This window comes from Balaenoptera musculus, chromosome 21 (assembly GCF_009873245.2).
Source record: "Balaenoptera musculus isolate JJ_BM4_2016_0621 chromosome 21, mBalMus1.pri.v3, whole genome shotgun sequence".
NCBI classification, from domain to species: domain Eukaryota; kingdom Metazoa; phylum Chordata; class Mammalia; order Artiodactyla; family Balaenopteridae; genus Balaenoptera; species Balaenoptera musculus.
In genome coordinates this window covers 6407881-6431294 of record NC_045805.1, presented here as the reverse complement: position 1 = coordinate 6431294, position 23414 = coordinate 6407881, and the positions used below count along the sequence as shown (strand labels likewise).

Below are 23414 nucleotides of genomic sequence, written 5' to 3'. Positions count from 1 at the left end.
ATTCCATTAGAGAAGGTGCAAGGGGAGTCGTGCATGGTGCTCCTGACCAGTAGGGGGCGTCACTGGCCCGCACAAGCATTTCGTAGGCTTCCTGGAGGACAGAAGGTGGTGCAGACGCTCAGGCTGGCACGTCTCCGTCTCCGTGCCTTGCAGTGCAGCACCAGCATGTCTTGCATGTCTTGGGCCAATAAGGGGACAATGACGGTTTATAGAGGCCCAGGTGAGCCCAGGGCTCCCTCGCTGTGCCTCTGTTTTTGGCAGTGGTGGATCCTGGGCTCTGAGCTATGGTAGAAAATTCTGAGGATTCTCAGGCAGTTGATAACACGTCTCCGAGCCTTTCTGGGATGGCAAGTGCCAACCCTAGTGGAATTAGAAATTTGAGGTGGCCCTGGTGAGCCAGGGAGGCTTCCTGGGTCTTCCCGGTCTGCACGAGACAGTGCTAGTCCCTGGAGGGAACTTGTGCAATTCCTAGAGGCCCAGCCAACCTGGGGACAGCCTCCACTGGGCCCCCTGCCTCACGGGGACAAGGAACATTTCAGGAGGCTAGTCCCACGAGGGGAGACCAAGTGGTTAAGCTGGGGAAATGCCACCTCAGTGCGAACGTCAGTCTTTGGGGGAACATCAGTAATGGTCTCCAGTAAATGGAACCCTCATCTTGAGTAACTGTATTCAGTGTTATACAACCACCACTGAAATAATCCATAATGAGACACATAATAAGTGGTGATGAAAACAGCAGTAGTGGTAGGATGCTGATCACACTGGCATTAACACTAATGACAATAACACACCCAAGGAGATGGGGGATTAGAGTACTGACCCCCCAGAGTAGATGACTAGGTACCCGTACCTAGTCCCCATGGGGTATTTTAGACCTAGACTCCTAGAGTTTCACAAAGGAAATTATTCCATAAGGCAAAAACAAGCGGCCTGCTGGCATAGAAAACCAACCAGGTCAAGGGCATGGCTGAACTTGGGAACATAGGTGCCCATTCCTGGAGGGGAGGCCTAAGGAATGGAGGAAGAAGAACCCCGATTGGGGCCTGCCAACCACACGACACCCATGGGATTTCAGAAGTTCGGCCAGCTGGGTGTTGGGCCTGCGTCCATGATGAGAAGGCAGGAGCCAGATCCACACCCAGTGTTCAGAAGCCACGCCCACCACGTACACTGAGTGTCCCAGCATGTGCTCAGCCCTCAGCATTTGGCTGTCCTTCTGCCGCCTCTGCCATCAGACTCCTGGAGGGCCAGATATCTTCACTGGCATATCAGGGATTGGGCTGAGGCATCCCTTGTCTCCCCCAGACCAGCAAGGGGAGACAAGAGATAGCACAGGAGTCTTTCTCTGCTTCTTGGAGGACCTAGATGATGCAGAGGTCCCTGGGGTGCATGGGTGGTTGCCATCGTGTGCATTCCAGTGCAGCACCAGCCTTTCCTGGAACAAGAAGGGGACTTTAATCATTTCCAGGGACTCGGGATGCCTAAAATGCCCAGTGGTGGCTCCTCAGCTCTGGGTTGAGGTAGAAAATTCTAAGGATACTCGGGCGGGCAGTAACTTTTTCTCCAACCTCTTCAGGAAGGCAAGAGCTGTTCCTTGGCCCCCAAATAGACATAGAAAATATCTTGGTGATAATAGCCATCCAAGGACATACTCCCTGTGTCTTCCAGCTTGCCACGAGAGTGATGTGGGCCTGCGAGGGGGCTTGTGATTTCATTAGAGGCCGAGTCAGGTCACTGGAATCCTGGTGGCATCGCAGTTTTTGGCAATGTTGGTGCTCAGGTTCTGAGCTGAGGTAGGAAATCCTGAGGACACTTGAGCAGTGGGTCACTCTTTCTCCACCATTTCCAAGAAGACAAGAGTGGTACCTGGGCTGCCAAGTATACTTAGAAAACTTTATGTTGGTTCTGGTGGACCAAGGATGCCTTGAAATTGCCCCAGCTTGCTGTCCAGAGAGAGATTCTAGGATGGATTTAGAGGGGAAAATCAGGCATAGACCAGCAAACTCCCTGAACCGAGGAGGTGGAGCAGATGTGTGTTCCTCAGAAAGACGAACAAATGCCCTATTTCACGTGCAGTGATATTACGTATTCCTCCTTGCACATGCTTGACCAGGAGTTTTGGATATTGGCCTGTTCTCTTTGATGTTTCTAGCCATTCCTCGGCCAGAAGCAGGGAGTCTGATGTAAGCTGTGAGGCATGTCTGGGCAGAATGGTTAATACCTCTAGTTCCTGATCCTTCCCTGAATGTAGAAGGGCACTCTCAGTTTTGGGGTCAGTTTGAATCCCTGTGTGTAGGTTCTATTTTAGAAGAGCAGGGGTTGAAAGGGAAGGAAGAGAGCCAAAGTTTGCAATAAGGCTGTAGGGAAAGAGTCAAGCCCTGAAGATGGTTAGTACTGGGTTAGTTTTCTTAGACTCATAGTAAGCCTATCGCTTCCCTTTGCCTGGGTCCACAGAGCTTTGTCATGACTCTCTCTTGCCAGTATCTTAGCGTCACTAACTCTTGGAGAGCATTAAGCAGAGGAGTTTTAGAGACAAAGAATGATTAGGATCAGACAGGAAATGGGAGACATTCTAAACAATTCCTACCTGTAAAGGAGAGAGTGGAGGAGTGTGTGACAGTGGTACTGCCGAGGAGGCCACAACTGGTGTCCAGCAAGGGGTCCACTTACTACACAGTTGGATCTCCTCACATTACAGACAGCAGAATCTTGGTAGAGACGGCCCCAGGTCACACATCTGCTAGAAGCCAGGACTATAACATTAGAACTCAGCTCATCAGACTGGCACTCCAGCCTTTCCATTCCACTGTTTTATTTATTAATTCACTCACTTTATCCATCAATAAAGTAATTAATAGCCCCTATACGAGGAACGGGGGATGCAGAGCAAACAAGACATAGAGCCTTCCCCTCCAGAAGCTCATCGCCTAGAAAGGGTATTTCCTGCAGCACCAGAAACTGGACCGACCACTTCGGAGAATCCAAACTGTGGAGGTTAAGGAGAGAAAATCCAGAGAGGTTCAATGCACTGAGGTCACAGCCAGAGTATCTTCACCTCTTTCATTTGTGTAGCTGCTGCTTAGCTTTTAATTCTTAATTCTTTTTTTGCAGCAAAATGGTGTCAATTCAGCTCTGCAGCCCCCAATCTTATTTTCAAAGGAAAGGCATTCGACTTCACAGCGACCTTCCATTTTCAGACAGCTTAGTTGTCTTCGAAGTCCTCCTCTGGCTAGAAAGTGAAGAAAGCAATTTGTCTTCAGTTATCCAGTACTTAATTACTGGAAGGCAAACTTTCACCATCCAGACCAACTTAGAATTCCCCGTTACTGAATTTCATGGAGACATAGAGTGTGAATCTAGATATCAGATAAGGCAGATGTGACCTGAACAGCTATGTCTGAGCTCAGATCCCTGGTTCAGTATATGCAGTGTCCTTCCTTTGTACTCAACTAGGAAAAACAGAAATGAGTTCCCTCGGCTATAATCTTTGTTGGACATATAGAAACAGAATGTTTCTTCCTGGGAGGAGACAATATACCTTCTAATTCCAATAAACAGTCTTTTCCAATAAATGATTTTTTTCTTGTCTCCAAAATAACAGTCTCTGATAAATAACACAAGGCAAAGATTGTGCTATTTACATTATCGGCAGGTCAGCGACAGACCATATGCTTTGGCGTATGGTTGTGGAATTTCATGGTTTTGGTATAAAGATGAAAAGAAACATGGCACTAGCCTACTCTGTAAATAACATCAAAGGAATACTGTCTTTAGCTCTGCAGCAACGTTAGGGCGGCCTAGGCAATGTGCGTTCATTCAGAACAAAGAGACTAAGCTGAAGGGAGTAAAATGTTTTAAGAGAGGAATGATTGAAAAAAAAATGGTGATATATATTCTTTGGAGAAATAACTGAAAGAACTGACAGTTATTCTCAAAGGGCGTAATGCTTATTCTTGGAAAGAACAATTCTGGGGGGAAGCGTGCATATTAGCTGTCATACATCTCAGACATTACCATGTTGTAGGCTTGTTAATGCCCAAGGTAGGACTAACCAATAGAAAAAACTCACAAGAACTTAGATTTCTGCTTAAAGTAAAGGGAAACATTTTCAGTAGTCCAAAGTTGAACATGGGATATTGTGAGTTATAGATCACTGAAATTTATCAGGCATCAGGGCAGTCAATTGACATGCTATATGTTCACATTGAATTGGGGCAGAGAATAACAATAATAATGATAAGAACAACAGGAACAAAACAATAATAATAGTTAACTCTATCAATGCCTGGCACTGTTTAAGCAGCTTATATAAAGAGAGACTGTCCCCAAGCAGTCATCTTCCCCTTCAGTCTTTTAGTAAAAGAACCTCTGAGTTTTAGCTGACCACATGGGTCCTTAGCTAAAGACAACTGTTCCTGGCTTTCTGTTTCCGTATGGCCAAATGAATGAGTTTGGACCAATAAAATAGGGCTGGAGAGATGTGAGCTGTTTCTATGTAATCTTTTTTTTTTTTCCTCTTTAAAATGTTCTTTATTTTTTTTTAACATCTTTATTGGAGTATAATTGCTTTACAATGGTGTGTTAGTTTCTGCTTTATAACAAAGTTCTATATAATCTTTTAAATCACGTCTTTTACTCAGTTTTTATCCCTTCCTTTTAGAGCATCTTAGAATCAATGACATAGTCACATGTTTAGGATGGCAAGGTTGACTTTCCTCCCTGGTCCCAGCATGATTTACTTGATGGAGAAGAGCCTTCTACCCAACCTACTCAACTTACCTATTTTGGGACTTCTACAGGAGAGAGAAATAAATTCTTTTTTCTGTTACTCTAGTTTAAGGTTTTTTTGTTTTGTTTTGTTTTATTTTAATTAAAACCAGTTAGCCTCCACTCTAATAACTATAATAAATGTCTTGATCTTTTAAAAAAGCCCTATTATTATTTCCATTTATAGGAAACAAACTGAAACACAGAGTTCATAAATCTTATGAGGATTGGAACTGAGATCAGCCTCAAATATTTTGGCATGACAGTCTGTGCTCATCACCTCTTTTATTGATCATTAAACTCACTTCGGATGCTGAGATTCTATGTGATTGTCGTGGTGGTCCTAATTTGTGCCCAAACTATGCTCCTTATTGAGAACCAAATGTGTCTGAGCTGAGTTTTGGGGACAAAGAGCTCTTACGCATCTCCTTCTGCAATTGATTTGAAGCAGCTGGAGTCCTGATGGAAGGAGATGGAGAGGACAGCTTGAAATGTGTTTCCTTAGCCTGGATCCATTGGCTGACACCTCCACCCCTGACCGGGAAAGAGACTGAGGGCAGAAGTTAAGTAACTGACTTTACAAGAGGGGCTTTCAAACAGGAGGGCAGTGTTCCTCGGCTCTGTTCTTTGTTTCTAGTCCTGCCTGTTTTCAAAAGTGCAATGCAAGTAGCCACCTCCCAGGAAGCCGCTCCTGACCACCCGTCACCCCCCCACCCCTGCCACCAGTTAGAAACGAGCTTCTACTTCAATGGCTTCTCTCGTACTCTTCATCTTTACGGCACTTATGAGAACTGTTTTGTATCATAGATAATTTGTGCATCTTTCTGTTTCATCCATTCACTTTATACTTTTAAATTTTATTGCATGCTTATTTATTTTTATGGGCAACCCATTTTTGACCAACACAGAAATAATAAACTAATAAACTGTAAGTAAATTAAAAACAAAGACCATGCTGTAATGTTCACCTCCACTTTACCTCCTTTTGTTATAATTCCTAGAAAAATTTCTCATAAGTGGTAAGCACACATTCAATAGCTATTGGTTAGCTAGCTCTACTGAGGCCAGATTGTGCGATAAATACATGTAGAAGTTCAGCAACCATGAAGAAGAAATAGGATGCTTCATGGTGCATGGAGAACTCCATGAGGAAAGGCTTCATAACAGAAAGAATGAAGGATAGTTGAGGAGGGAATGGACATAAAAGTTTATTAGGGATGAAGTCTTGGCTGTATTGAGCAAAGAGAACCTATTTCAAAGGACTCAAGGACTTAAAAGCAAACTAATCAAGATGTTAGTGTTTTAAATGATATAATTTTCCATCAGTGTGTAAGAACCAGAAAGAAAGTCCCAGATAATCCAAGGTTAGGAGGTTTGCAGCAACTAGTGAGACATGAAAAAACAGACTATTAAGGACTTGTTATCATAAGTTTAGTTTCACTAAGACTATAAAGGCTATATTTCTCTAAATTAACAAGAGTGTTTGGGGTTTGCCTCTGACATTTTCTCTCATTTTAAAGCAATCACTTTGTCATACATTGCAGCTAGGTCAAAGATTACAGAAGGAGGAAAGAGATCTAAATGTAAAGAGAAGTCTGAACCTCTTCGTAGAGCTTTTAGGGAAATTAACTAGATACTCTTCCGGTTGGAGATGGTCTGGATCAGTGTGCCCATTGATTTGTGTCTAAGCTTAGGAAAAGGTTTCCTGTAACTGGTTTGTTCTGGGACCTTTTTAGGACATAGGGCTGAGTCATGTACTTTTCTAAAAGCTGAGCTTTCTTCTCAAAAGACAGATCCTGAACAGACTGCCATCCATACATCTCTAAGGATTTCCCTCTTACCTGAGAAAATTTGAGCAAGAAGAATGATGGCAGCAAACATTAAGAAAAAGATTTTCTTCTTATCTAAGAGTTTACATGCAACTTACTTTTATAAGACTCACTCAGCCATTATTGATTGGCACCTGGTATATTTGTTTTTTAAAAAAATTATACTCTCTGAAAAAATTTTATCTCCCCATATATATTGTAAACTCTGTAAAGGAAAATAACTATCTTCTCATCTCTTTCTTTCCATTCATTCCTTACAACAGTGCTTTGTAACAGTCGGAGCTCAAAATATATGTATTTGACTTATTAATTGATAGCTGTCCAGTTAGAGGAATCCATGAAGCAATTAATATGAGAATTGTTACTGAATGTTCAAAGTTTTTATATATGTATGGTATTATTAAGGATAATAATATTATTATGTATGCCCATATTTTATATTTTATGGGGATAGTATTCATTCAACAAATATGTGTTGGGCAGTAAATACAGTGTGTATTTATATGTTACTAAGAAATCTGAATTTTATCCTAAAATCAAAGGAAAGTCATTGAAGCGTTTTAAGTAGGGGAGTTATCTGAAAAATTAAAAATCAAATGAGATATAAAGGGTTTTATAAATCATTAAGAGAAGAATAAACATTTCTGTAGAAAAATTGACTAAAGACATGAAACAGCAATTAATAAAGGAAGAAATATGAAAAAAAATCTAATGAGTTCCATTTCTAATAAAGTGAGGAGAGCTCCTAACAGATGATCTTTTCCATCGATAACAAGTGAAACTCTGGAGGAAAAAAAAAACAAAAAATAACCTACCTGAAGGATATGAAAGTTGAAATAGAGGCAGACATGTTTTGGAGAAAAGCCAAAACTTGGAAAAATGGACCAGCACAGAATGAGTTCTCTGATTGCAGTGTGGTGTAGAGAAGTTAAGGCTCCAAAAATAAATATGTGAAAATAATCCAGTATCTTGCTAAACTTAGGACACAAGGGCAGAATCAAAGTTAGTCATAACTGCTGGAAAATACTGGAAATTGAAAAGCCAGAGAAGGGGAGCCAGGTTATATGTGTGAACTCTGCCATGACTCTTGCTAACCCCTGATCCACACATGCACAGGGCTAACTCTGAGCAGCCTATTTTAGGTTAAAAACAAAAAATGAAACAGATTTGAGTTGCTGCCCATCACAGACAAGATAGTATTTGCAATTTGAGTTTAACAGTTACTTTCCTGTTAAAAAACAAAAAACTAAATTCTTCAGAGAGCATAACATAATCCAGATTCTCAGCATAACATTTATAGTGTCCAAGACATAACTTAGATGTTGAAATGATCAAACAAGCACTTTAATACATCCATTGTAACATCTCCAAGTGGTAAAGGAAATATACTCAAAATAAATTTTTTAAATGGGAAATCATATCATAAAAATAGAAAATGTAAAGAAATAGTGAAACTAAGAAATATAATATCTGAAAAAATTAACTGAATAGATTTGATAGAATAGTGAATATGACAGGATAAAGAGCCAGCGAATCAATAAAAATTATGCCATCTGAAGATCAGAGAGAAAAAAGCTTGAAAACAATAGGCATTCAAGGGCCTGTGGGACAATATCAAAAGCTGTAGTAGAGATGTAATTGCATTTCTAGGAAGAAACGGGGTAAAAAGTAATTCAAGGAAATAGTGGCTGAAAACTCTGAAATTTGGTGAAAAAGACAAATTTACAAAACCAGGAAGCTCAGTAACCTGCAAAAAGCATAAATACCATGGTTAGACACATCATACTCAAACTTCTGAAATCCCCAAAAGGAAGAACATCTTGAAAGCATCTAGAGAAAAGTAACACATTCAGTTCAGGGAAACAACTGAAGCACCAATGATTTCACATTAGAAACTAGAAGTCCGATGACGGTGGGGCAACACTTTTACAGTGCTAAAGGAAAACAACAACAATGGAACAAACAGAAAACGGCCAGCCACAAATTCAATATGCAGGAAAAATCTCCTTCAAAAAGGAAGATAGAATAAAGACATTTTAGATTCAAGAAAATTCTGAGGCTGAAGGGAAATGCCAGAAAGAAACAGATTTTCAAATAGAAATGATAAATATCTGAGTAACTATAAAAAATACTTTGTCTTTTAATTTATTTGAAATTTATATGACTTCTTAAAGAAAAACTGTAACATTGCATTGTGGGTTTATAATGTATATACATGTAATACACACTAAAAATATAGCATAAAGAACAATGGGAGTGGGGAGAAATATTTCTACCTATAAAGTTACAAGATTTCTAAATTTCAAATAAAGTAGATTACTACCAACTCTAAGTAGGTATGAAAGATCGTTGTGAAGCTTACTATAGTAGCTGATATGTGGCAAAGCATATTGCAAACCTGAAACAATTTAAATGGCATCTATTTAATATTGTGATTATGAGCTAAAAAATATAGTGACAGAGGTGAGTTAGCCTGAAAAGAAAAAAAAAACAGTTACAGATGTATATTGACATCCCCTATGAAAACAGTAATTACAATACAAAGAGTGCTAGCTATGAAGAGAATACATAAATTATAATGGAATTCTTGACACAAATATTTAAATAATTTGAAGAAGACAAGAAAGGGGGAACAGAGGAATAAAATCAGAGAGAATGAACACACCAAAAATAATAAATTGATTGACAAAAATCTGACAATTCATTAGTTATGTAAAAATGTTAATGGACCAAACAATCTCATTAAAGGCAGCATTAATGATTAGGTGGATTAATCAGGAAGACAAAACTATGTGTTGTCTCTAAAGAAACATTTCTCCAAGCTATTTTTTTCTTTTGAAATAGTTATGAACTCCCAATAAATTGCAAAACTGGTACAGAGAGGTCTTGTGTACCCATCACTCAGCCTACTCCAATGATGACATCATCCATAATTGTGAATTATCAAAGCTAGGAAATAAATTGGCACAATAAAATTAACTAGGCCATAAATTATAAGGAAAGCATTTAAAAGATTAAGACAGAGTTTGAAGGTAAATGGATGGAAAAACATAAACTATGAAAATATCAAGGGTAAGAAGGCTGGAGTGGCAATTTAGTCTCAGATAAAATAGAGTATTATCAGATAGAAAGTGGGATGTTGCATAAGGAAAACAGCTAATTCATTTAAAAATGACATACAAATTATTAACATGTTCATGTGCTAATTGAATTGATGGAGAAATAGTTTCAGAATCATAGTATAGAAGATTTTTACATTATTCTCTCAGCAATTGATAAAACAGTAGGACACAAACAGTGAAGACATGGATGATCTAAACAACCCTTTCACCATGTTGACTAAATTGATATTTATAAAATACAACATAAAACAATTGCAGAACACACCCTTCTTTTAAAGTACATATGATCCATTCATCAAAATAGATCACATACTAGGCCATAAAACAATTATTGATGTACTTAAAAACATTTAAATTTTACAAAGAATGTTTCTCACCACAAAAGGATTAGATTAGAAATTAATAATAATAAGATGTTTAGGAAATTTCCAAATACTTGGAAATTAAGGAATATAACTCTAGATTGTGTATGTATCAAAGAACAAATGATAAGGGTAACTAGAAAACATTTCAAATTGAATATAAAGAATATGTCAAATTTTGTGGGATCCAGCAGAAGAATCACGTAGACATTTATATCCAAATGTTTATTTTAGAAAAGGAGAAATGTATAAATCTATGACTTAAAATTCCCCTTTAAGAAAAAAATAAGGGCAAGGTAAGTCCAAGTATGTAGAAGGAATGAAAGAGGGGTTAGCACTACAGAGCCTACAGACATTATAATTGTCAGAGCAGATTACTGTGCACCAGTTATTGATACCAAGAGATATAGTACTGTGCACTAGTTACCAATCCTAGGGGAGAACTCTAAGCATTCTGCCTATTGCACCTTGGTGTCAGATCAGCCGCAGCAGTGGGTGTGGGTCCATCTGTGGCCCGTGGGTCTCTCCCAGTGGCCAATGCAAAGCAGTTTGCCCACATACACCCTGTACCAAAACAGAAAGACCCTGTCCCCTCCCCTCAGGGGACAGACATAACAGTGGGGTTGGCCGGTGCCATATGATGCACATGCTTCAGGCAAAGACAAAGGAGCATTCTGGAAGCCTGAAAGAGGGATGGATATTCCCACACAAGGTTAAAAGCCCAGTACAGGCTGTGTGGGCTTTTTATCTCTTGGTAAGGAAGTGTTCCAAGCCTGAGCCCATCTTATGATGCTAAGTAGAGGTCCAAAGACTGCACACATGAGACTGCCATTCCCAGCAAAATAATAGAAAATATTATCAACAACTGTATGTCTAAACATTCAACAACTTACATAAAAGAGAAAAATTCCTTCAAAGTTTCAACTTACCAAAATTGACACAAGAATTAGCAGAGAGTTCAAATATTTCTATATCTCTTAAAGCAGTTGTTTTTATTATTATTAAGCAAAAGATAGCTTCTGCTTAGAATGTAGAAAAATGGAAAGGGCATCTTCCCACATCAGCCAGACACACACCAAAATGCAGGGTGAGCTGCAAATATTCAAAGTTTCTTGAACTCTTCAGAAAGCTAAGGCTACAAGGTGACCACCTATTTCCAAATCTAAGATGAGACAGGGACCTCCAAGAAAGACAGGCCATGAGCACTTGCTTACCTAAGGCAGCTTCTACCAGACACTGGTAAAAGGAGTTCAGGTAAGTCTATAAAGAATTACTAATAGCAAGTGTAAACTAGAAAGAACATATAGAACTCCTGGGAGCCACAGACAGAGACATTCACACCAACGTCCAAGTTCTTCTTCATGAACCTCACCAGATGCTCACAAAAAAATGATAAGGGTATGGAGATGACAGTCTTGGGAAAGCATCCTTCATGATGTAGGCTGGGATGAAGGGGACAGTAGCCAATGTGAGAAAGGCACAGAGCCCTGCCAGAATCCTCCCACATGGAAAAAAAAGCCTTACAACTCTGTGGGAAGGGCAGCAAGCACTGTTTACCAGTGTTTTGAGGGCAAACATACAGCACCGGTTAAAAAAAAAAAAAATCAAAGTTGAGGGAAAGGAACACAAAACAAAACAAAAACCTCTACCCTTGGCAGAAGGAAAGTCATTAATAGGGGGTCTTATGAGTCCCCGTGGGGTGAGAAAGATAACTGAGAAGAACTGCATTAAACTTCTCATCTCATCAAAAAAATATGCAAGCCATAAGAAAATGGAGTAAAATCTTTAGAATTCACAAGAGGTGCCATCTGGACCTTGGTTTTACTATGTAGTTTTTTGTTTTTATTATCAATAAATTCTCTTTACTTGTTATAGGTCTGTTTAGGTTTTCTGTTTACTCTTGTATCAGTTTTGATATTTATATCTTTCTAGGAACGTGTCCAGTTTATCTAGATTATCTAAAATGTTGCCATACAATTGTTCCTAGTATTCCCTTATAATAATTTTTATTTCTTTAAGGTTAGTAGTAATGCTTCCTCTTTTATTCCATATTTTAGTAACTTGAGTATTCTCTTTTTTTCTTTGTCAGTCTAGCTAGAGGTTTGTCAATCTTGTTGGTCATTTCAGAGAACAAACTTTTGGTTTTGTTGATTTTTTTCTATTGTTTTTCTTAGTCTCTATTTCATTTATTTTCACTCTAATCTATTATTTTCTTCTGTTTGCTTTGGGTTACATAATGAGTTTATTGATTTGAGATCTTTCTTCTTTTTAAATATAAGCATTTGAAACTATAATTTTTTCTCTAAGCATTGGTTTAGCTGCATCCCATAAGTTTTGGTATTTTTTAAAAATTTTCATTCACCTTGAAATATTTTCTAATTTTTCTTGTGATTTCTTCTTGACTCATTATTTATTTGGGGGTGTGTGGTTTAATTCTTACATATTTCTGACTTTCCCAAATGTCCTTCTGTTATTCCCTTGTGGTTGGAGAGCATACTTTGTATGATTTCAATTCTTTTTATTGAGGATGTTTTCTGGCCTAACATATGGCCTATCCTGGAGAATACTTCCTGTGAACTTGAGAGAATCTGTGTTTTGCTGTCATTGGGTGGGCTGGGCCATAGATGACTGTGAGGTCTCGTGGGGTTTACAGTGTTCTTCAAATCTTATATTTCCTTGCTGCTCTTCTTTCTGGTTGTTCTATCCATTATTGAAAGTGGGATATTGAAGTCTCCTACTATTATTATTGAATTAAATATTTCTCCCTTCAATTCTGTCAGCTTTCACTTCATTTTTGGGGGGCTCTGTTGTTAGGTGCATATATATTTATAATTATTATGTCTTCTTGATGGATTAACTCATATTATAAAAAGCTCTTTTGTCTCTAGTAGCAATTTTGTCTTAAAGTCTGCTTTGTCTGCTGTTAGTATAACACCTACAGCTCTCTTTTGGTTACTGTTTGTATGGTGTATCTTTTTCCATCCTTTTACTTTCAACCTCTTTGTTTCCTAAATCAGAAGAGTGTCTCTTATAAACAGCATATAGTTGGATCTTTTTTAAAAAGTTCATTCTGCTAGTCTCTGCTTGGAGTGCTTAATTCATTTGCATTTAATTGTCATAATTGATGAGGTAGGATTTATATCTTCCATTTTGCTATTTGTTTTCTAAATGTTGTCATTTTTGTTCCTCCATTCTTCCATTACTGACTTATTTTGTGTTTGCTAATAGATATTGCTTGGTGTACATCTTAATTCCTTTTTACTTTATTTTACTTAGGCCCTTCTATTTTATTTAATTCCTATTTATTTTGCTGTATATTTTTGAGATAATTTGTTAATTACTTGGGGATTTACAATTAATTTAAAACAATCTTGTTTGGATTAATGCTAACTTAATTTCAATAGTAAATAAAAACTTTGCTCCATATAGCTTTGTTTCTTTTCCCCTCACTTGTGCTATGAAAAAGAAGTTGGAGAGTTTTGAAGTATGAGAATCTCTCTTGCTGGCCTTGAAGGAGAAAGCTGCCACTTTGTGGAAAGAGTCACAGGAGTGCTAGGCAGGTGCTGCTTGCTCAGGACTAGGCCCTGGCTGACGTCCTTTCCTGCCTCAGATGATATCAGAGTCCCAACCAACACCGTGATTTCAGTCTTGTGAAACCCTCAGCAGAGAAGCCAGCTATACTGTGCCCAGGCTTCTGACCCACAGAAGCGTGAGATAACGTGCGATGGTTTAAGCTGCCGAGTGGCTAGTACTTTGTTATACAGTAAAACAAACAAACACAGCAGTATCACAGGTAGAATCTTTATGGTAAGCACATTTATGTGTTCTTTTGGGGCTCTTGTGTGGCCCACCTCACTGTACAGCTTCCTGAATGGTTAATATTCTTTCTGGTTGATCTCTTATGAATTGACCTTAGCTCCTCTCCTCCCCCAGCTCTATCCTGAAACCACTTACTACTGGTTCCCTTTGCCCTCACAGGCCACATTATTGGGGGGTTTCCCTTTAGGACGGTTTCAGCCCCGTGACCTTGGTCCCTTCACTTGGTCCATGGGAATCACACCCATTTCCCTGCCTAATATCGTAAGTGCAGCTACTCCACTGTTGGCTCCCTTCTTGTTCTGCCATGGTAGGCAACTCCAGCCAGAGCTCTTTTCCGGTAGATATTTTCAGGCGTGGGTCAGTCATGAGCACCACAGGGTGACATGTCAGATTCTCCAGGGAGGCTTCTTGTAGCCAGTCTCATAAGGATTGGCGTGAAAGCGTTGTTTTCCTCACCTTTCCCCCTGAGAGGCTGAACACCCCCCCACACACACATTTTCCAGAGAAATCCTGTCCCTTGACTCCTTTAGCTTTCTTTTATGCCCTCAAGTAAGTACAAGGCTGAGTGTTTCCAAACACATTCTGTGGTCACCCTCTTTGCCATTCTTTTTTTTTTTTTTTTTAAATTATTTATTTATTTATTTATGGCTGTGTTGGGTCTTCATTTCTGTGCGAGGGCTTTCTCTAGCTGCGGCAAGTGGGGGCCACTCTTCATTGCGCTGCGCGGGCCTCTCACTATCGCGGCCTCTCTTGTTGCGGAGCACAGGCTCCAGTTGCGCAGGCTCAGTAGTTGTGGCTCACGGGCCTAGTTGCTCCGCGGCATGTGGGATCTTCCCAGACCAGGGCTCGAACCCGTGTCCCCTGTATTGGCAGGCAGATTCTCAACCACTGCACCACCAGCGAAACCCCTCTTTGTCATTCTTGCCTTTGCGGTTTAGTACCTCAGTTGGGAACGTGGAAGTTAATGATACTTAGTGTTTTGTCCTCTACCTTTTGGGAATTCAGCCCAAATTGATCTGCCTTGCTCTATAGGCATTGTCATTCCCTTTCAGTTATTGTGAGAGGGCTTTGAAGTAGAACCCAGAACTAAGACGGGGTAATAGCCACCTAGCATAAGACCACCAATAGCTATTGGGTTGGCCAGAAAGCTCGTTCAGGTTTTCCATAAGATGTTACGGAAAAACCTGAAAACCCCGAACGAATTTTTTGGCCAACCCAACACAATTTCAGAATTAATGGAGATAAAATCTTGCTAAACAGGAGCATTATGCAGACTAACTTGAATGGAGATACTTTAAGAGAAACCAGCCCCAGTGTCTCTCTTCCTTGCCATTTCCCTCTGACCCATCCAGCATTCAGAAGACATTCCCCTTCAGAAGATCCAGCAGAAACTGATATCAGAGATCTCCATAATGTACTGTGGAATCAACAGAAACTTATCTGAGGAAGTCATGGGCATCCACTTGACGTCGGAAAGGGCTGACTTTTCAAGTAACAAGAAATTAGTGTGAGTTGAGACTTTATTTTTCTGTAGGAAGGACTGGTGTCTCAGGGGTGAAAAAAAAAAGAGGTAATTGGATGGAAAAGTTCTAAAAAGAGCAAGTACGGAAGAGAGAAGAGAGCAAGAGAAAGAAGGGAAATTTGTGAATAGTTGAGCATTTATGGGAGGTGACCTCTGAGACCATAAGCCATCTGACTGTGGATGCTATTTAAGGTAATTATTAAGGTACTATCAGGGCACAACCACTGGTCCCCCACTCTGTATGACTCTGAGACATGTACATGAATTCTTCTGTAAAAAAGACTTCAATTAGGGTCCAGAACACCTTCAGTTTTGGGAATCAAGCAATGTGGGATATGGAATGAGTAGGGGATACCCTGGCCTCATGATGCTCTGTGAACCATCAACTGTACTCTTGCTGGGGAGATCTGGGCAGAAGCAGCATCCACTAGCAGGCGATGACTCAACCAGGTTTGTGAGACCAGAGCCTCCACTTGCCGCTTCCCTGAATTAATTCCTGTGAAAATGAAGGAAACGCTGTAGGGTTCACAATGGTTATGTCTCAGATCTCTTTTGGAGAGCAGTTGGTCAAATGTAAATGGATCTGACGACAGAGTCAGCCTAAAAGTCAGATCAGCCAAGCTCCAGGCATGAAAATGGTTCCCATACCAGAAGATTCAATAAAGAGGATTTAATATATTGGACAACTGGTGATAACAGTGTTGGAAAAACCAAACCTGCAAAATGGGAACAATGAGGCCACACTAACACCAGCCACAGCTGGAATCGCCCCCTGCCGTATGGCTGGAGAAAAACAAGAGGCTCTGGTGTGCACCCAGGAGCGGGGGCTAGCTGGCAGAAGCGGTGCCTGCAGTGGGAGTGCCGAGCGAGAAGTGAGGACGCAAGCTGGAGCGGTGAGAGAGCAAATCCCACGGTTCTCCTGTCCTCTCATCTGCCATTCTTCTGCCAGGCACTTGCAGTTGACTGACACCAGCCAGAAACGCCAGGAAGCTTAGAGAGTGAGGCTTGCAGAGAATCCGCCAGTTATACAGAGCAGAGCAGGGAGAGGACAGGGAGTGGATCTGAGTGCAAAACAACACATGAGGCCGTGGTCCACTCAAACGTGGAGCAACACCTTGTTCAGTCTCACGTGTTAAAACTGAGGGCTCAGCTTTGAGTCACTACTCACAGGACTGATCATTTTGACCTTTATTTTGCGAAGCTACAAATTTTATTTCATAAGGCAAAGTTATAGAGTCAACCATTTATGCATATTCAATGCTGAACATTTTGAAGTTAATGTCTGACATTTTCATCCACTGGTAGGAAGAGAAACACAGAGTTGGTACCCTGGACCTTAACTGAGTAGATGTGAGATGTTTTAAAAAAAACACACCCACCATATCCTCTCTAACACCTGTTGTCTCTTGTCTTCTTGATGATGGCCATTCTGAGTGGTGTGAGGTGTGGTTTTGAGTTGCATTTCCCTGAGGAGTAGTGACGTTGAGCATCTTTTCAGGGAACTGTTGGCTATTTTGATGCCATTTACGACAATATGGATGGACCTTGAGCACATTATGCTCAGTGAGATAGTCAGAAAAAGACAAGTACTGAATGATATCTATTATATGTGGAAGCTAAAAAAGTCAAACTTGTAAAAAACAGAGAGTAAAATGGTGGTTACCAGGGGATGGGAGGTAGGAGGACGGCATTGATGTTAAGGATACAGACTTGCAGCAGGTAGTAAATAAGCCACAGTGATCTAATGCACAGTATAATGAATACAGACAACAGTTTTGCTGAGAGACTAAAACTTAGTTATCCGAACACTAAAAAGAAAGGATAATTAGGTACTATGATAGAGGTGCTAAATATCGCTACAACAGCAATCATATTACAATATATAAATGTATCAAATGAACATGTATGTCTTAAATTTACATGGTTCTATGTCAAATATATTCAATAAAAAATACACCATAAGTACTAGAATGAGTGATAATATATTGGTTCAACAAGAAATGATGTGGAAAAAATAATTTGTTAAACTCTATAGAATTATAATCCCGTTAACAGTGTTGTGGATGCCATTTTCATGTACCTACTTTGTGAGAATTAGTGCATGTAAATGGATACACAGAACATGATAGTGGTGTGCACACCCTTTACTGGTTTCCAGCTATGACCATGAGGAAATGACAGCCTGCCTGGGTCTCAACTTCTTCAAATATAAATGGGGATAATAAAATCTACCTTATAAGATGATTGTGAGTCATACAAGAAAATTATGGGGGAAAGATTCATAAATTATAAGGAACTCTATAAATATACAGTAATAGTATCTGATTCTGTGAGTAGCTATCAGGTACCCACTCATGTCTTGACTTTTTTGTTAATTTAAGTATAGTTGATTTACAATCTATTAGTTTCAGGTGTACAACATAGGAAGTCAATATTTTATAGATTACACTCCGTTTAAAATTATTATAAAATATTGGCTTTATTCCCCATGCTGTACAGTATATCCTTATAGCTTATTTATTTTATACATAGCAGTTTGTACCTCTCAGTCTCCCACCCCTACCTCACCCCTCCCCCATTCCCTCTCCCTACTGGCAGCCTGCTTAAAGATTATCTTAAAAAATAAGCAAAGAAACAAAGGAAGAAGGAAATGAGCATGATCCTGACACGCAGTGTGTGACTTGGTTAAGCTGCATAACTTCTCGACCTTCCTTGAATATCCGGTCCTGTTTCTGAAGCCAGAAGAGTGCTGGTGTGGCTTACTGGACCCTCCGTCGGCAACAGAAAAAGTTCACCTTGCAATTCCCAACAATCTTCTCGTCCTCCGCGCACATCTTCCTGCATTTGCCCCGGCCGAGCCTGCATGGCTCGCAAGGAGCAAAGTCACCTGCACCAAGAAAGAGCTGCTGACATGCCTTTCCCAAGGGCTCTCTAGGGAGGGGAAAGAAGAAGGGAGGCTTGGGGTTTATGATTATAAAAAGTGTTTTCAAGAAACTGCCTGGACTTTTCCAAGGAGCTCCACTTTTTTCAGAGTAGAGATGGGGAGAGTTAATGTTTAAGCAAGAGGAAGGTGCAGTCCCTGTCTTCATGGGTTTAGCAACCTGCATGGGTCAAAAGTAAGCACAGTTGGACAGAGTGTCATGTATATTACGGAACTACAAAAATACATACCTGATGCTGCTGTGAAGGTTACAAGGTGAAAATGGGAGGGCTATCTTGTGGTTTGGAAAGATCTTTGAGGGTAGAGTTTCAAGACTCAGGTTCAGTTTTGTTTGAGCCAGGTAATGGCCACGTGTCCTCAGTAAACTGCTTAATCTCAGCTTTGTCATTTGTCAAATGGACATTCTAGAAGTACTTGCTACTTTTTTCTTTAATTTTTTTAGTGGTCAAATGGAATAATTTATGTGAGAATATTTTGCCAAACACTGTTTACTCAGTTAGCTGTTCTGGTTGTTCCTTTAAGCAGAAACTTTTTTACAGGACCACAAAGAATTTTTCAGGATAACATTCATGGACCATGTAGGTAGTGCCTCTGCTAGCCAGGCAGCCTGTATTTGCTGGCCTGATTCTCCGGGGGCAGCATTTAAATTGTAACCTCTTACTTTCTTTCCTATTATAACCACCCCTCCCCAATAACCTCAGAACATGGAACCTTCAGGTTGGTGCCGCCACTGCAGTCGTTCAGCGAGCTCCTAGCAGCTCACTCCTCCGTCCTTGGTGCTCATGTCAGTCGTGGTCCTCTGTTTGTTTCCGGCCTCACCACCTGCTCCTCACTCTGCGCATGGAGCAAGTTGCCCCGTGACTCACCCAGCTGCCATTGGTCCATTCCCAGGGCTCCGTCCTATTGCCTGGCTACTGGATCTCCTGAGGTCGCCCACATAACTTCTGAATACGAACTCACAGATTGTGTGTGTTCATGCTAAGTGTTGCTTACGTTGTATTGGAGATTTCCATTGTCCTGGGGACTGCCTTGGCTCTCCATTTGCTCCTAGGAAGTCCACTGTTAGCGTCAAATCCGTCCCCTCAGCCTTTGGTCTACTAAGCCTGGGTTTGTATCACCTTCCTCTTTTCCTTGATGCTGTACACTCATTACACCTTTGGATAAGAATTCCGATCGACTCCGAAACAAAGTCCCTGGTGACTTATTCTCACTCTCTTTGACTGGAGGTGAGAGAAGATGTCAGGTAGAGCTCTACTGAAGATGCACTCCTGCTAGCAGCAGATGACATCAAAGTCTCCCTGATAACAAATATCAAACCAGTATCTTTCTTCTCCACCACCTTGGTCTAAAGCCTACAGTACAATTCTGTGGCTCCAAGGCACCTCAGATCAATAGCTGAATCTCAAGCTTCTCAACTTCTTGTTCATGTCTAGCTTCTAATTTTATGACTTTCTCCTAAATTCCAGTCTCCTTCCTCACCTAGGATCTTCTGCGTTAGCATCCACCTGGCTTTCCCAGCTTGTGTGAGCTCCACTTCTCTTCACACGGATTTGCTAATAGTTGTGCTTTGGTGTCTCAGCCTGTCCTACTTCCTGAGAGTCTCATTACTGAATCAGGGAAGAATCAACATTTTCAGCCATGGAATCAGATAGGATATGGGATTCTGCTGCATTTCTCATCTGACTTACTCTTTGGAATGCCAGGGATTACCTCTAGATTCCCATTTGCTACAGACCTAGAATACCCATTCTCCCACCCATCACCCTAGTAACCCTCTCTGGTTATGTTTATACACAGGGCTTACGTGCAGTTGGTACCCACTGGCACTGGCAAAATCATTGCTTAAGGCAGCATCTGCTCTTCTCCAGGCAGTATGTGGTCTGATTGTTCAGTGCTTGTGCAGCACAGTTTGTTGAAGATTTTGTTTGCTACCTCTGCTTACGAGTATTGCTGGGCATTATTCTACCTGGTTGAGAGTCACGGAATTAAAACTTGTCCTGACTTGGAAGTCTAGCTTACAACTTATTATTTGTATCCCCTGGGCAAAATTATTTAACATCTAATCTATATCTCTGCTTCATCTTCTGTAAAACGGTGGTTATAATAGTACCTTCCTTAAAGGGATGTTTTGGAGATCAAATGACATAATCCACATAAAGTTGTTAATAGACTGCCTGGTACACCGTAAGCACTGAATGACTAGTGGCAACCTTACTCTTTCTCACTCTGAAATTCTGTCTGAACACTTGTAAATTTTGTTTAGAATTACCCAGGAATATTTCTTTCAGTTCTGTTTATAAATATGCTTTTTGTTCCTGTATAAGGTGAGTTCACAGAAAAAAAGATCAGTGGGCTATTCATTATGAATATCTCTTCTGCAGTGGTGATGAGTTTTCACTGAAACGCCCTGACTCCTTTATTTGATCCTTTTTAGACCAGTGGTATACGTTTGGGACACACCTTACTGGACTTAGGACCAGAGGCTATAAGAGATGGGTGGGCATGTTCTCAGGGCAGTGTTAGTTGGCTGGTACAAGCTTGGTCCTGTGACCTTGGTTTAGTTAGTACCATGAGCTAATGAGAACAGCCACGAGGTCCAAAGCCCCATGACCAAAATTACAATCCAGTAACAAAGAGATTTCTCTGTGAAATGGAAAACCCAGATATGACGCTGGGAACAAGAGGAAGAGAAGAAGGTAGAGTTCGTGGGCTAGGATTTCAGGCAATTCTGTTTTCACCACTATCTACATGGCTTCCTGAAGTCAGAGATACCTCCATGAAGTCAGAGATACCTAACAGGGCCAGAGTTCCTAAAAGTAAAAAGGGATTTAACCTACCTGCTGGAAGTGGCTGGGCATACTTGAGTCCTGCCTGGCACCCTAAATTCAAAACAAAGCACATTTTGGATATGAATATCAATGCGGGAAATAGCACTGTGTAAAAGTTTTCCCAACTCACAGAGGTTGAATCTTTTTTCTATTTTTGAAGGCCAGAACTCCTGGTATCCAAGAATAAGTTTGTTTGTTTGTTTTTTTAAAGGAATCATAGGGCTTCCCTGGTGGCACAGCGGTTAAGAATCCGCCTGCCAATGCAGGGGACACAGGTTCGAGCCCTGGTCCGGGAAGATCCCACATGCCATGGAGCAACTAAGCCCATGCGCCACAAACTACTGAGCCTGCGCTCTAGAGCCCGTGAGCCACAACTACTGAGCCCACGTGCCACAACTACTGAGCCCACGTGCCACAACTACTGAAGTCCGCACGCCGAGAGCCTGTGCTCCGCAACAAGGGAAGCCACCGCAATGAGAAGCCTGTGCACTGCAACGAAGAGTATCCCCTGCTCACTGCAACTAGACAAAGCCCACACGCAGCAACAAAGACCCAATGCAGCCAAAAGATAAAAATAAAAATAAATAAATTAATTAATTTAAAAAACATTTAAAAAAATAAAAGGAATCATAGTTTGCTCATAGAAAATGCTACTGCAGGTTCAAGAGTTCTCATGAGAAGTGCAGAGGGGAGCTGCTACTCTCGTTTTAGGGTGGCACGCGGAAGAATCATCAGGCTTCATGCTCTGCCCCATCACGACCCCATCTACTCTCATTTACCTGGTGGAAATTGAGCCAAAATGAAGAAAAAGGCAAAGACAAAATAAAACATCTTCCTGCTTGGCGCCATCTCTGAGGGAAGACTCTTCAAACAGAGGTTCGGGATTCCTTTGAGAGGACGAGAGGCTCCCTTATATTTGAAAGCAATGGGATATGCTCTTGGTCAGTGGAGTGGATCCATAAAGAAAGCACATTTATACGCTCCATTTCCCAGGATCAAGGACTGATGTGATGCCTCATAACCCTTGGCCTCCATAGAGCCTTGAACTGGGGGGATTCTGACTGGGGTGGTGGAAAGGACACCAGGCCAACTCTGCCCTAGTCCAGGGAGAAGAGCAAACTACGCCTCACCGCTCCCAGCTCGGTTTGCGTATCTGTCAAACAAGGACCAACTCAGAGTTATTGAGAGAGAGCACAGTCACTCCGCCAACCTCTCAAGGTTGCTCTGAGGAGCTGGTGTGATGATGACACAAAAGTGTTTTGAACACGTGGAATGCTCTGAAGGAGGCCTGGTGCCCTGTGAGAGCTCAATAAATATAGTGTCACTTCCCTGGCTTTCACGTGTACTGTCCCTAAAATTCCCAAGGAGAAAGGGAGGGGTAGCAGTCGTTTTGCCAAGTTACCTCTGAATCCCTGAGCCTGTAACAACATCACCTAGAAGACCAAAGTCATAATTATCACACCCTTTTAATTCATGAAGAACATGGGTATTAAAAGTTATACCCATATCACTGCACCCCCAGAAGTCCCGTCCTGTTGCCTATGCTCATGCAAGGCTCTGTTCTTCATTTTTGAAATGACAAAAATAGGATAATTTTTAAATTAGTAGACTCTAATAATTAGACTCTGAAGTCAGACAGATTGATGTAGCCAGTATATGACCTCGATCAGGTTGCTTAATTTTCTGAACCTCAGCTTCTTCATCCTTAAAATGAGGATGTAATAATGGTACCTACTTCATAGGATATTTGAGAGGATTAACTGAAATAATGTATGGAAAGTGCTTAGCAGAGTGTCGGGCTATTGTTACTAGGACTGGTTCACATCTCTCTCTCTCTAGCGTTTCTGTAAACTCTTTTCCAAGTCCACTAAGTCATAATGAAGCTTTCCCGGCCCATAAAACAAAACATCACTGATACGTGTATGTGTTTTCAACAATTAAGCTTCAGGAACACAAGCTAATATGTACGTGCTGGGGGATAGAGCTGAGCCTAATGCCTTTCAACTTTGGGGCATTTTTAATAACCTGTAGCCAGGCCGGCTTTGCGGGCAGGTGACCAGGGTGGTCACACAGCTCTTCCTGCCACCTTGGGGTTTAAAGCTCTGCACTCGCTGTATTGAAATTTTCCAACCTTTTACCTTTGACTATGTTTTTTGTAAACGAAGCCTGATGCTCCTTGGGAGGGTTTCTGGTCCCCGGCGCTGCACCATGAACCCTGGGCCCC

The 23414-nt window shown here is 40.9% G+C and overlaps 2 protein-coding genes across 2 annotated transcripts; both read right to left on the bottom strand.

Moving 5' to 3' along the window:
• Positions 1–3086: 3086 nt before the first annotated feature.
• LOC118888060 (beta-defensin 107A-like) lies at positions 3087–11443 on the bottom strand. Its single transcript, XM_036839032.1, has 3 exons — positions 11422–11443; positions 6609–6671; positions 3087–3229 (listed from the first exon to the last, which is right to left on the bottom strand). The coding sequence occupies exons 1-3, from the start codon at positions 11441–11443 to the stop codon at positions 3087–3089; spliced, it is 228 nt and encodes a 75-aa protein (XP_036694927.1).
• Positions 11444–18180: 6737 nt separating this feature from the next.
• On the bottom strand, positions 18181–22514 carry DEFB105B (defensin beta 105B). Its single transcript, XM_036839031.1, has 3 exons — positions 21970–22514; positions 21200–21241; positions 18181–18308 (listed from the first exon to the last, which is right to left on the bottom strand). The coding sequence occupies exons 1-3, from the start codon at positions 22037–22039 to the stop codon at positions 18181–18183; spliced, it is 240 nt and encodes a 79-aa protein (XP_036694926.1). The 5' UTR covers positions 22040–22514.
• Positions 22515–23414: the final 900 nt, after the last annotated feature.